Source organism: Triturus cristatus, chromosome 3_2, assembly GCF_964204655.1.
Source record: "Triturus cristatus chromosome 3_2, aTriCri1.1, whole genome shotgun sequence".
NCBI classification, from domain to species: Eukaryota; Metazoa; Chordata; class Amphibia; order Caudata; family Salamandridae; genus Triturus; species Triturus cristatus.
The window spans coordinates 196,251,421-196,266,599 of NC_140584.1; the positions used below are offsets into that span (position 1 = coordinate 196,251,421).

The window sequence follows — 15,179 nt, forward strand, 5'->3', positions numbered from 1 at the left end:
GAATAAAGACTAGGCAACCTTGGTATTTCGGCAGTCCTGGCTGGCCGCACTGAAGAAAAGCTTTAGTCTCTGCACTTATGTTTTTCTTGATTGTATTGTTTGTGTGTATTTGTGAATAGGTTTCGGTCTTTAATTGTATATCTTCAATTCCAATATGTTTTGTGAAACAGTTTGTCGTTCACGAGGTACCTGGCCAAGACCTGGAGATGGACTTTTATGACGAGGATCCTGATAAAGACGACTTCCTGGGCAGGTAATTACTGAGAGACCTGAAACATACACAATATAGTTTGGGCTTCACCTGGCATTTAAACCTTCTTAGGCATTATCACCAACCAAATCCTCTGGTATTGTTGAAAAACATCAAATTAAGAACAAAAAAAAAATATTTTAAAGTTTGAGTTGTAGAGAGAGGTTATGGTCCCAAAACGGATCATTTAGGAACGTAAAAGCTACTACGTAAAAGCTACTAAGGAGGAAATGGACAACTGTTTCAGGAACTTTTAAAGCGTTTAGAAGAGACGTGTCCAACGTAGGGCCAAGAGGTCCAATGTTATGCCAGATTTCAGACTAACTTGTGACTATGTGAATGAGCTTTTTTGTTTAGGTCTGGCTTGACCGCACAGCTGATTTACCTATTGTTACCAGTTCTTTAAAACATACAGTGTGTGCTTGTCTTTGCTCAGAGGAGTATTTCTTGTTCATCTCAGGTTATTGACTGTTTGATGTAACCTTCTGCCTCACATGCAGAATTTTTTCAAATGTTCTAGTCAGGACTCAAAATGTAAGTGAGACCCATTGGCCTTCATATTGCTTGTTTATTCAGTGTATATGAATCTATTTGAAGTGGTAAAACATAACTCCAAATGCTCAGTTGAAGTGCTTAGTAGTTATTCCTGGGCAGCTCACATTTTTTACATTTAATTCACCTTTTACCAGCACAATGGGTATTTTTTTTCGTTTTATGTAGAAGTGTTACGGGAAGCAGTTTTGAAAAGGAGGCTTTGGTTATTTGGCTCATGGTCGTGTCACTGCAGCCTCAAACCAAACTATGCATTGTTTTACATGTTTTAAGAATGTTACATAGCTTGGTGAAACTGTTAAGAGGAAATAGAATAGTGAAATATTCGAACCAGCAACTGAGACTGACATTCCCAACTCGTCACAACAAGTTTTTCAAACTGGAATATTGACTTCCTTCTGAATGCCCAGCAATGTAATTCCAGTTTGTCTCGTAACTGAGTCAGCCTGTGTTGTGAATCACTGTAAACAAAGGCTCCAAGCTAACAAGCTGAAGAGGCATTTCTGTGAGAGCGAGAAACACCCCAGGTTCGCTGAAGAAATGTATTTATTAGTTTTGGTAGAGATATGATGTAAATTTCCATATAGATATCCTTTTTGGTATCGATCTCGTATAGATAATTGACATAGGGTTCATAACATCAGAAAAAATATGTTGAATCCTGTAGATTGACAGATGCAGGCAAAAGCATGGCATTGATGGCAAATGTTAATTTCAGGATGTTTTCCACTTATTTCCAAGATTACTACTCACGTTTCACGTACAATTGGGTTTTATTGCCAAATACATATTTCTGAACTTTTCCCTGCATTCTGTAACACTGTAAATCTCACGTTTAGCTCTTTCCACCCCAGCAAGCGCACATTCACACGGGCCAGACGGTACCACAGACTTTTGGGGGTGCCTTTCAGTGAAATAAGAACTGCCACTTCACCTACCTTTACTTATGTAATGTGTTGTTGTGGTGTTCTTTTAATACCATAAATAAAATCATATTGTAGAGTTGTGACGGTCTGTTTTCTTTATTTTGCAGCCTTGTCATATGTCTTTCAGGCGTGAGGACAGATCGAGTTGTGGACGAGGTATAATTGCAGCTCTTGTTTTTTAAGTGTTGACATCAGTGGCCTTTAGAGTGTTGTCCTCAAATATTGTGTTCCGTACACACACTCAACAAATTCTAATTCTGACGATGTCTAATATTTATTCTGCTTATTATCCTTGCTTGTCTGTCGCATCAGCAAAGACTCGTGCGGTTGATGTTCTTTTAGCCTCATCCCTCCATGAGTTATTGATTCTTTTGAAAACACCAAATCTTCTCATTTGACTTTATTTCTTAAAATATGCACTGTTCAAAGACCAAATTGCAAAATACACTACAGAGTCCCCTCCGTATGTCCTTTATGTACAAATTCCACCCCAGGACGTAAGGACTTACGGAAGTTGTGGGCGTGAAAACATTCTCCACAAAACAACTTTTTAGGTTCAGAGGTTTCAGGAAGAACTAAAGTCTGTACTGATCTAAATGCTGCTGAGAGGCACTATGGCAGTAAAAATACAGACCCATCATAAGATTACTACCCTTCTAACAGTGGGGGAAAACAGATTAATTTCTAGGAATCTATCCCAAATAAGCTTTTGTAACTGTTTCAGAAATCCTAACAAAAAAAATTGTGAAGTAAATCTGCTTAGCCATTTATAACTACTGTTCTTCAAATATGTGGCTCAGCGCCTCTAATGATTTCTAGATAAATTTCAACATCTTTTTTGACCAAACCGTGAGAACCTTGATGTATTCATGCAGGAATACTTATTACATACTTTTTCACCTGATGCAGACCACTTGAACGGATATGGAACCAAACCATTATGAACACCATTCCAAGGTGTAGGCCAGGAGAACAAGCACCCTCTGGGAACTCCTGAACACCTGGTCCTATTTCCTACCACTCCTAGATGCAGCAGATTCAAAATAGCGTACCTCTTTCTGTTCTTTCTTTATTGGAAAAACATACATAATTAATATGCATTTGTCTCTCTATATTACTTAATAACAGTACTAACGTGTCCTAATTCTTAAGTAGGAGTTATGCACATGTTGCAACTTTATTGAAGGGTAGAATACCTTAATTTCTGATGTAAACCTTCTTTCGACAGATATTCGATATGTATCAAACTATCCCATTTTAAAGTCTAAATAGGAGATTGCCACACACTAAACAAGTGGGCCTGCAGTATTCTCAAAATTATCCACTCTTTGTAATATTCTTTTCAACACTTACCTGGTCCCCTCTCCTTGAAATCATGCTGGAGTTGGACCACTATTGTATTGTATTTCAGACTTATAAAGCGCGCTGTAACCCTACGGGCATCCTGGTGCTGCGGTACAAATACTCTACCACCATACCTCCGGGCTAGCTGGTTGCTAGGCCAAGCCTGTACTTTAGGGAAAAGCCAAGTTTTAATTTTTCCCCTGAACTTCATCAGATCCTGCATCTGTTTTAGCTCAACTGGCAGACTATTCCAAAGGCGTGCTGCCGCATAGCTAAAGGCTCTTCCGCCAGATTTAACTTTCTTAATCTTGGGTATATTCACCAGATTAGTCGAGGAGGACTGAAGGCTGCGGGTGGGCTTATACCAGTTGAACTTAGATTGCATGGGATGGGACCGATACCATTGCAGAGCCTTGAAGACAATGCACAGCGATTTAAATTGTATCCTCTGGAATACCGGAAGCCAGTGCAGCTCCGCCAGCGCCAGGGATGTGGATCACCGTCGTGGTCTAGATAGGGCCAGTTTAGCCGCCACCGTCTGGACTCTCTGGAGTCTCCCAATCGGTATCTAGGGGTTTCTAGCAGTAGCGCATTACCATAGTCCAATCGACTCAGAATGACGCTCCTTACTACATGTGCTCGTACCTGATATGGGAGTAGCGGAAGAATCTTTCGGAAAACCCTAATGAGCGAAAAGCTGCTTCCCACTATTTTGTTGACTTGGGTTTCCAGGTTCAGCTTATCATTAAAACTGACACGGAGACTGCGTACCGTCGTGACGGGTAGCAAGGGTGTCTCTGTGGGAATGGGCCAGAATCCTGAAGGGAGAGAACAAGGGACTTTGACTGCTGCACAGCAGAGTATCTCAGTTTTTTCGCAATTAAACTGTAAGGAGTTGTTTTTAATCCAGCGCACCGTTTCTAGCATACAGGCATGACATTTTTCCAGTGAAACCGCTTGGTCTCCCTCCAATGATACAATGAGCTGTGTATCGTCAGCGTAGTTTACCAAGCTGACCCCATATGATTTAATAATCGCAATCGGGGGCTCATGGGTATTACACAGTATGGGCTGATTGCTGAGCCCTGGGGGACCCCATGCCTAATCTCAGCAAACCCCGAACGATAAGGGGGGGACGGCCACCGCCTGTCGTCTAGTTGTCAGATACGATCAAAACCACTCCAGTGCTACACCTCCCACCCCTACTGTTTTCAGCCTGGCCATGAGAACTGTGTGGTTGACCGTATCGAATGCGGCAGACAGGTCCAGTAAGATCAATATAGCTGATTGTCCCCTGTCTGCTCGCATTCGAAGGTATTCCAAACCGGTCACCAGAGCGCTGTCTGTCCCATGACCTGGGCGGAACCCAAACTGCACATCCTTAAGCTTGTTACACTCCAAGAACTGGGCGAGTGCCCTACTAACCACACGTTCTATGATCTTTACTGGGTAGGGGAGGAGGGATATAGGTCTGTAATTCGTTGGGCATGCTGGATCAAGTGTGGGTTTTTACAGCAGAGGTGTAATTATTCCTTGTTTCCAGCTCACCGGGACCTGTCCACTGCTCATTGATTGATTCCACAGCTGTCGGAGTATTGGAAGTAATTCGCCTCCCAGCGCCTTCCAAGTTTTGGGAGGGAGGAGGTCTGGAGGAGGTCCAGAGGAGAGCCCGAAGAAACTCCTGAGGCTATCTTACTAAACTCCTCCTCAGAGGGGAGCTCAGAATGATCAAGGTAGACTGCCTGATCATCCGGCTCAGCCCCCCATTCCCAACTCTTTTGTTTACTCGTTGACTGTTGTCCCTCTATCTCGCCAGATATGACCGCATTGTCAATTTCCAGGCCTTCTATGATTTTTCTTATTTTGTCTTCGAAAAATGTGCCTCGGCTATTACATAGCTCTTGACTAGGTGGGATGCTGTTATTAGTGCATTCGGGACTAGCAATGTCCTTCATGATTTAAAAAATACCCCTAGTGCTATTGGGCGCCTTCAGGATGGTTTCAGCATAGTAGTCTGCCTTAGCATTCACAATTTCCTTTTTATAGTTGGCAAATTTCTCCTTCCAGAGGGCTTTGTCTATCTCTGCGTATGCCTTCCTCCATTGTCGCTCTGCCAGTTTACATTCCTTTTTTATAGTCCTCAATGTTTCATTGTACCATGGGGCAGAGGGTCTCCCCAACTTCCTAATTTTCTTAACCGGGGCAATCTGATCAAGAGTTTCGATGTTATGTCCGCAGAAGGACGCATAGTTCTTTTCCACCGATTTCAGGGGGTCCAGAAGCCCATTGACCTTAAATATCGGGGATAAGTCAGCCCTCTTCAAGAGGCTCGTCCAGTCCCTGCCTAGGAAGCTTCTTCCCCTTGCTACATCAACTCGCCTCGATATAGGGATCGCCACCCGGAATTGTACCAGATAGTGATCCGACCAGCCCACCGGGACAATGTTTTCCACTTTGACAGATTCTTTTTCTGCAAAGATCAGGTCCAACACATGGCCCCCCTTATGAGTAGGTTCTAAAACCTGCTGCGTTAGATTTAAATTCTCGCATGACTGTAGCAAATTATTGTACCCAAGGTCCAGACTCCAATTGGTCCATAGGTTGAAATCTCCCAGGGCCATTACTCTGGTGTGGGTAAGTACAATTGTACGTTGTATGCTACTGACACTAAAATGTACAATGAGCTAGAGGCAGAAGCAGTGATTCCCTGACTCTCTTTACCTGTCTGGCTTCTGTTAAAGACAAGATGAAAAGAAGTTGATTGCAGCTCAATGCTTCTAAAGGAGGAGTCATTCTGGTTGGGCCAGGAAGGTGACTACAATATACTGCACTGTTAGAATGTTTCCAACTCTTCTTCAATACACTCATGTCACCTAAGGGTAAACTTAGAGGATAAATGCAGATTATGGAAATATAAGCAGTTTGTTTATCCTCAAAAGCATAAGAAACTAGTGCTTTTCTAGCTCCCAACCGCTTACACCTTGTTGAGAAAGCAGTGTGGTGAATGTACTTAAGAGGTGGTTCGGCAACCGTCTTGCATGTGCTTTAATGATGAAAAAATAGAATAAATAATGCAGTCTGATAATTTGGTGATGAATACTGTAACCATTGCCATCAGCAGTTGCAAAGTCAGAGTTTGCATTCATATTTGCTCTCCAGGGGCCGTATTACAGAAGTGCCTGGGGGGTGGGGGGGGGGGGTGGCGGGCAACGGGCGTTGGCGACTGCTCAGCACGACACCAGGCACTTTGGTATTACAGACTGGGCCGCAGGCGCTTGTGGCACCCCTTCTGTAATAAGGATAGCTCTGGCGGACATATAGCGTCCGCGCTATCGCCAGAGGGCAGTCCCCTCTCATTTACATAGGGGCATAGCCTCATGCATATAAAGAAGCCCCTTTGCCTCTGCGGCCGCGCCGTATTATAAACACGGGCACAGAGACAAAGAAGCTGTCTGGAGGCGCACTGACAGTGCACCACCTAAAAGGTGGTGCACTGACAGTGCACCCCCTGATGGCAGCCCTCTGGAGGTGGGAAATGGGGTCCAATGGACCCCATTGACATTCGCTTGCAGGAAGGTGCAGTCACTCACCGCACCTGCATGCAAGGGGGGGTTCTCTCGTAAAAGTGCATGCGGGTTGCTGCCTGCACAGTGAAACAGAGTGGGTGCCTCAAAACCACTTTGTTTTTCACTTGAATGCTGTAGCTACCCCAAGGGCAGCACGAGTTTGTGGCTGCCCTGGGGTCAGTGCATTCAATGTAATAGGGCCCACTTTCCCTGTAAGGCAGCCGGCGCACTTGTTTTAAGGTGCGCTGTGGCTCAAAAAGGGAAAGTGAATAATACGGCCCAAGATATTTCATTATTTGTAGATCAGTTAATATACTTCTAGCCGCCTTATTTTCATTTCCTTGCTCGTCACTCCTATTCCTGTTCATTCTTCTTGCTCCCAATTTCTCCCTTTTTGTTCTCTCTTGGGTCTCGCCTTTTTATAAACTGATTAAATAAAATGCAAAACATTGACAAAGAGGTAAATAATGTGCGTCTTACTGCCATACTTTCCCTTTATTTCTGCTTGTCTTTGCTGGATCCATACAGTTCACAGAGATTTTTGTTTTTCTCCCTTTACGTTACGCAGTGGTTCCCGTTAAGTGACATTGAAAGCGGCCAGGTACATCTGAAGCTGGAGTGGCAGTCGTTACTCGCAAACCCAGATAAGCTATGTGAGGTGAGCAATGCTACCTTCTCAGTGTTTCTCCTGGTCGCACCACCCGTCTCCCAAATGACATTTGTTGCTTATCTCATCCATTTTCTACTACTTACCCATACCCGCTGCCAGAGTTGTCAAATACAAACTCTGTTTTGTCTTGATTCCACCTCAGTGCCTTTTATGTCACTCTTGAGGGTCTTTTTTCATATTTTTCTTCTCAATTTGTCTCTGTCTTTCTTCACGTCTCTTCCTCTTCCTTTCTCCCCTTGTCCTTGTCTTCCTGTAAGTCTCTTCCTCCTCCTTTCTCTCCGTATCTGTGCCTAGCTGTACTTCTTTTGCTCCTACTTTTATCATTATATCTTTTTCTACTTATCTTCTTCCTCCATTCCTCCATATGTGCCTTTGCCTCCCTTGCTTTAGTCATTCTGATTAAAAAATAAAAAGTAAAAAAATCCCCGTCCCCAAAATGAGTGCCATGTGCACCACCTGCAACCACTGCCAATCACCGTTCGTATCGCACCTACCTCACCATCCAGCCTGCACACACCAGTTCCCACCCTACACACCTTCCTCACCATTTTGTAAAACCTGAAGAAAAATTGGCTTGGTCTGTTACTCCCGTGACTTAAAATCAAATGAGCCAGAAACAATCCTCAAGTATTATACCACCCTGAATTGCTTTATATTAACCAGGGAATACAGGATCGTGAATAAATAATATCTAGTGGAATTAGTATATTGATAGTAGCAGAACATGTTTGTATAATTTACACACTCGTTACTATGGGAGTTGAGTTAATCTAGTCAGTCGTGCAATCCACTGTGTCCTTGAGGTGCTATAAACACATAAAACCTACTGCGGACCCACCACTGGATTTGAAGAAATCAATTATATTCTTCCTGTCTAGAAAGGGATCAAAGTGGCTTCACAAGTCAGTCACCACAGATTTGACTTTTATATGTATTTTAGATTGTGAGCAGCATCTTTCTAACATGATGTTTCCGTAGTTTGAAATACCAAGGCCTTCTCACGGCACCGGTTATCCAGATGGCTTGTCCAACCTGGAGAAGAATTAAAATGGATGCCTAAATAGCAGAAATAAGGCACCCTCACCAAGTATAGTCCATTCCCATGACCTTGAGCTTGGCCTGGTCGGTGGTAGGGTCAATGAGCTTATATTTTATGTTCGTGATCAGCGTGCAACATTATATGTCGTATGTAGCAGGAGTAGAGCTTAGTAGACTGAGTGCACCGCGCTTCTAGCATTTTTAACAGAAAGCAGAGAATGGCATCTTTCTGGTATATTCAGTGTTGTTGGGGAGCTTTTTTTGGGGGTGGGGGAGGGTCCCAAGTGTTAGTGGATTGCGGTGCAAATCTGCTAAACTTCAGTGATCCACATCTACCTGGCATGGATAAAAAAGGCGCTCAGCAGCGAATAACCTGCCAAAGGTTTACGGTCATAGGTTTAGTTCTTCCTAGGCTACGTTTATGGTTTAGTTCTTTCTAGGCTACGTTTTGTTGGCCAGGGAGAAGCAGATGTAATACCGGAAATCTAATTGTCTTCGGCTTGTCTGCACATCGACTTTGGACAGTTGTTCTAGCCCAGTTTCGTCTCCCAGAAAGATTGAGAAAATAGGCGAAATACACCCAATTCACCAAATGTTTTTACTTAACCCAAATTTTGAGTTGTTTAAGGAGGAAAGTTTGGAAATTTAGTTTCTACAAAACTGGAGCTAAAACTAAATAAGGTCCTGCTTTAAATAAAATAAGTCACCTTTTATGATGATGCCTTTTTCCCAGTTGCTCATGACTTGTTGATGCACTGCAGGAGGACGTACGACCAGCACCAATCCACACACGCCTGTGGTGAGTCAAAACCTCTTCCGTTGATGGGTCAACCAAAGATGGGCCCATCAGGGTAGAAAGAATGTAGCTCGATAGTCTCCTCTTTGGTCAAGGATGACATTAGCAAGGTATCCAGACTCTACCAGCAGTGGTGGTGGCAAGATTAAAACATGGACATGGTCAGTAAACAGAAAGCGTGCAGCTCTGCTGCACACCCAAACACCCTCCTTTTGACAGTGTCTCTTTGTACACATCTACATCAGCGGCCTCTGGCACAGCTCAAGCTCAGACATCGATGCCAGTGTCAGACATTTGTTAAACTGCTGCCTCGCCGCCTGCTGTTTGTGTTTATTGTTGCTGTCTTCACCCTGTGGTGGCTGCTGCCTGAAAATGCAAATACTGTCTCCTCAGCCTTACTCGTCCAAAAATTCTTTTCCCTGGTGCGGTGACTGCTTAAAGCCAAACAACAGTATACAAATGATTCCTCCTTTGGCAGTTTGCAGGATTCTGCATTGCGCCAGTACGTGTCTGGCTTGGCTGTTTTCGACAGTAAATTTCAATCGCAAGTATACATATTTAGGTCAGGCTTCACAGCACAACTGCCTACATTACTGATTTTCACCAAATATTTAAATATCCAGCGACTTGACTTCAGTTCCCCCCTAGAGGTTAATGGCTCATTATGGGTCATTGGGCCTCTGTTAGGCATCCGCCATTTTATACCACATACAGGGCATTGCTTACAGGCAGACAAAGGCACCGTTTACTATACTTACATTGCAGCATGAAACCCCTGTGGTTTGATTCACAAGATGCGATTAAAAAATATATCAAATGGCAGTTCTGATGAAAGTTGGAATGGCTTTAACATTTGACAGCAAAAAGCAATGCATTCAATGTTTTTATATCAGCAGCAGACAGAGTGAATGAAATGCAAAAACCCCTTGGTGCTTCCGGAATGGTAGGTCGTGTCTCTCTTGTAAAGTTGGCGAAAGATGCTTGTCGCCCTGCTCTTCTTTTTTCGATAACGGTCATAACTGATTTGCATACAGTGACGATCTTGCACACATAAATTACGTGGCATGGTCATGCTTAGATATGGGTTATGTATTTTAGAGTGTCCTGGGAATAATTAATAATGCTATATCAATGAGAAGCAGCAAGGTTGAAAGGCATTAAGTGTTGATGGTGTCCTGTGCTTGTTGGGTGTGACTTATTATGTTCCGGACGGACCGCTCGATTTGCAGCAACAGAAAACTGGTTTATTGGCCTTCCTTTAAAGTTGCACATCTGCATAAAAAACAATAGAATGCTGCCCAAAGCAACGATCACTGCCAAAACAGATTCAACTCTTTCATATTTTGATACTTTAGCTTTTGCCTCTTTAGTAGCTGGGTGTTTGTGACTGTTATCTCACCTTGTTTATTAACGTGCTGCAGACTTGTTTCCAAAACATGGTGTTTGGAATTTGTGATGGAGGAGAAAGACCTTGTGATGCCAATCAATGTGATGTCATTGGCACTCGGGTGGCTTGCGGTGTCAATTCTGCTGCCACCCCAACTGATGTGAAATAATGCTATTACTACTCAAATGCCTTTTCCTGCATTCTCCCTTGTGTCTTTACTGAAGTGTTCTGATGGATACTAACATTTGGGGATGTAAAGTTATGGAAAGTCTACTGTCCAAGCTCCAGGAAGTCTTTGTCTAGCAAAAAACTTGCCTGAGGTCACATTCCCACAATGATCCACTGCAGACTTTGAAGCACATAATCTATGTTGGCAGGGGACGTGTGTCGCTGTACAGGACTGGTCTAACCACTGGCACACATGGAAAGCCCTGGAGAGGCTTGAAAACAGAAGAGGGCTGTCAGAGATGAATGAGCAGAGCCATCTTCAGCCCACCTGTTCTAGTCTTACAGGCTCATGCTTTACTTGCTGCTGGGGATAATGGTGGTGTTGCATTCTCATTTCTCACTTGCGGTTGGAAGTATGTAGGCATACTCTTCCTTCTAGAAAAGGAGTGGAACGCCATTGCATGTTTCTGGCCAGGCAGGGGAGTACATTTTTATTTTTTTCTTATGTAATTGCCACAGTAGATAGCTTTGACTGATTAGGCAGTTTCCGCAGATGCATGATTTCCAACATCTTTGCATACAGTGGAAGTAACTGCAACCCATATAGCCAGAGTATTCCGAAACACCACCTGATTTACCCATCGGATTTAAGAAATAGCCATTAACGTTCCACATGGGCCCAGGTAGTTCTCCATGATATCATGAAGTGCAAGCTGGAAACGCGAAAAGCAAAAATAGAGCCTGCTTAACAGGAGCTTTGTGATTTGAAACCAGTACTGCTTTTGTCCAAAGAGGGATTTTTAGTTGCCTCCTGCCTGAGGAGAGCTAATGGCACATGTCTGTTTTATAGAAAGATGGGGGGTCTCCATATATTGCCTTCATTACCAGTTTTGATGCAGGTCTTACACCTTGCAGTTACAGAAAGTGTTGAAGACCCTCCCCTAAAGCCAGGCTGGGGCTTCCTGTGCCTTTTAGCCGGTCTCTGTGCCAAGGAGCATCTTACCCTGTCTGTTGAGGGGCCGAGGGGCCAGTGTCTGTGGTACCCGCAGACTTCTTCCTCTTATTTAAGTCTGCAGTAACTGGTTGTTATGTAGATCTTAGCAGAGCTGCTGGTAAGATTGCTGCTCTGACGAGCTGCAAGGCATGGAACTTTAAAGGTCCTTCAAATATAATGCAGCGCTCACTAAAGCATATAGTATGTGTAGAGGTAAATACTCTGTGCCCCCCACATGGAGTAACATTTACTGTGCTATCCTAACTATGTTAATGGAGGACTGCAGCGCATCACAGTATTGTAGAAGCGTATTGTTTTTATGCCTATACTCCTGTTGTGTCTTCCAATCTCAGCCTCTGTTTTGGTTATAGTTTCACCTTCCTTTGCAAGATGAAGTTTACTACCTTATGAAATCTAGGTCACTGTTCTTGGCATGGATTTTTTTACGGCTTCGGCTACTGCTTAGTACTGAGATTAGCTTTCGTAAAGCACTAGGATAGGCATTTTAAAGACCTATTCCAGACCTCACTTTTAAATCCTCGGGGTTGTTTGAAGCTGGTCATTCTCACTTCTAGATGTGACCAGATGATCTGGACCCCGGGGTAGATTGTATGAAATGAAGGCGACTAGTGTATAGGGGCCCCTTTAAAATGTAAGACTGGTGGGTAAATGAATCTCCATGGTTTACGATAACTTGTCCTGAGAAAAAAAAAGTATGCAGAAAAAAACAAAATGATTTAGATTTAGAAAAGTCGCCAGGAAGAGAGAAACAACACTTAACATTCGAACCAGACTCCACATAACATAAGGCAAAGGTGCTGGTTACAACAATGTCAACAATCCCTAGATAGGAAAAAGTTAGCTAGATGGAAAGCTGTACTATACATGCTTTTTTAGTGTAAACTATGACCCTGTGGAGTGGGGTTGGCACTAGGAATTTGCTCCACATAAGTTTCCTGTGCAGCTCCAAAGCCTACCAACAGCATGCGCTCCCAAAGTGTCTGTGTGTTGGGTCCTAGTTTATCTCCTGCATAGATTACTTTGGTTGTCAAAGAAGGCCATTTTGAAACCTTTGAGTTGCATCTAAACATGGTGGAAAAACACCACCATGGTGGAAAAACACCACCCCTTCATTGTGTATGGTCAGAAGGTGGTCATTGCCAGCAGTTAAACCTTTTTTCATAGTAAAGAAGTTTAATTGGCACTGGGTGATATTCTGCCGTGAGTATGAGCGTATGTGGTTTCCAACTTACTAGCTAGTTTGCCACAAAAGGCTTTGCAAATCTTTGCAACAATGATGATGAAAACAACTTACTTTACGGCCATCTCCTGTGTGCATCCTTTTTTCTCCACACTCGTTAGAATAGTTTACCACTAGGGAAAGTAAGAATTCTGGCTCAATTTTTTATACTTAAATAAGGATGACCTGTATTTTCCCCTGTTTTTCTGAAAGCTGTAAATTTGGAGAAAAGAAAGTTTAGAACATTTTGGTTACCTGTTGTAACCAGGCTTACATGAGGCGTGTAAACATAGGTCCAGGAAAAACAGTCGCATGCAGGATTTTCAGGATAACTGCATGAAAAAAATATACATCCAGTGGTGTGAAATGGAAATCATTTGCATAGGAGTGTTTTCCTGAAAATCTGTCTTCAATGCCGCCCTCGTGGAACTGTGGCGAATACCCCTAGCTTAAGCGCATTGGCATCTTAACAGAGAATCTCGATCAACGCAACTGATAAAATGATTAAACATTAAATATCTCTGCTTGTCTCCACCGAAGATAAAAGTATCAAGGTATACAAAAGCAGAAATCTGCATTTTCAGTATCTCATGGTCCAAGCTCTCTATCAGTGTACAATTGATGAGAGTAGAATACTGTAGGAATGGAAATGCATAATATCGCAAAAGGAAATACAGATCAGTGCACGCTTGTCCATCTAGGCTTACCCCGCAGAGACTCCTTTCATGTCTTTTCAAAACTGCTGGATTCATGTAATGCCCTCCTGCCATCGGCAGAATTTTCTAAAATGTTCACTTGTGTAGAAAAATATTAATCATATTTTCTGTTTTTAGGCAAATGGCGAAGCCACAGCAATGGCTATTGTATATTTGGACAGTGCCGCCAACCTTCCTGTAAGTTTGCATGACATCCATGTTGCCTTTTATGCAGTACTTTCTGTGAAATGGTGTCCTCAGTTTTAAATATTTCCATTTTTAATTAATGCAGAAACACCATTTTGAATATTCAAATAGCGAATACGGGGCAAGGAAGATGAAAAACAGCTACGTTAAGGTAAGCAGTATGATGGTCAGTGTGAAGAGCACATCATAGTAACACTCGGAAACTACTCCCAGAATCCTCCTCTTCATTCACTTTTGTGTCATTGACAAGTCCTTGCAAGGTTCTAGAATTGTAGCTTAGTCTTGTAGACAGCAAGTATGAGCCATTGGAGCTAATGCCTATTCCCCAGACAATTACAAAATTGATTTGTGAAGATGGTAAACCAGTGTTTTTTTGGGGGGTGGACTGTATTATTTTATATTCCCAACTCTGAAATTGACGATTATGGTTGGAAACCAGCCTGTTACGATGTCTTATATCTGCTATCATTTAGTTAAGTATCAAAATTATACAGTAGAGTTAATACATGAAGTAATGAAGGACCTTATAGACACCATACCTCTTTGAGTGCATTGTGATGGTGCAAGAGAGAGTGCAGCATATGACATATTTCATAGGAAAATTGAGTCTCACTCATGTTTCCCATCCTTTTACATAATAACCTGCTCTTCAAGAACCTCATTTTAGTCAGATGACATCACTGGCTGGGCTCCAGCAAATGGCTAGGTGCCATGTGACACATTTTTCTTCTCACGGTTAGTGTTTTAGAGAGAGAAAAAATTAAAACTAAAATAACAGCCAATCAAGTATGTAATTGTTTCTAGTTTTGTTTTTAATGGCCAATTTGTAAAATATATACGTACATAAAAATAGTGTGATTTGTTGGCCACATAAATATCTAATGAGCTAGTTCTCCTATTAGGGCGCACTCAGAGTGGGAAGCCATTGGGTATAATGGGTATCATGCTCTTGCCTTAAACACCTGTTTGCAACTTGCAGGCGGGAGCTTCAAATACTCGCCCACGCCCTTTCATAACATCTGGGTAATTACAGAATAGATTCTTTAACACATTGCAAATGCCACATACAAACGGTTACTAACCGGTGAGCACATTCTTGTTTAGCTGCACCATACTTTGGACAAGCAATATATGTTGGAATAAGCTGCTTTTAATCCATGCACTTTTAGTGCTTTTCTCCAGAACCTTTAGGGTTGTTATTCTTATGCTAAGCTACATTGCTTTTGTTCTTTCAGTTTGCATATTTGTCCCCTTTTTGTCCCATTTCTTTGTTCACTGTGTGTTTATTTTCTATTTAATCCCGCATCTTCACATTTTCTCATAGATCTACGTACATCTTCACTTTC

General features: G+C 42.6%; 1 protein-coding gene across 1 annotated transcript in view; it reads left to right on the forward strand.

Moving 5' to 3' along the window:
- Positions 1-15,179, forward strand: part of ESYT3 (extended synaptotagmin 3) — a 235,185-nt gene that overhangs the window by 161,502 nt on the left and 58,504 nt on the right. The window contains exons 10-14 of the mRNA XM_085647487.1: positions 171-253; positions 1,836-1,884; positions 7,207-7,296; positions 13,765-13,824; positions 13,919-13,984. Coding sequence (XP_085503613.1) covers positions 171-253; positions 1,836-1,884; positions 7,207-7,296; positions 13,765-13,824; positions 13,919-13,984 — 348 coding nt within the window. The remainder of the gene's footprint in view (positions 1-170; positions 254-1,835; positions 1,885-7,206; positions 7,297-13,764; positions 13,825-13,918; positions 13,985-15,179) is intronic.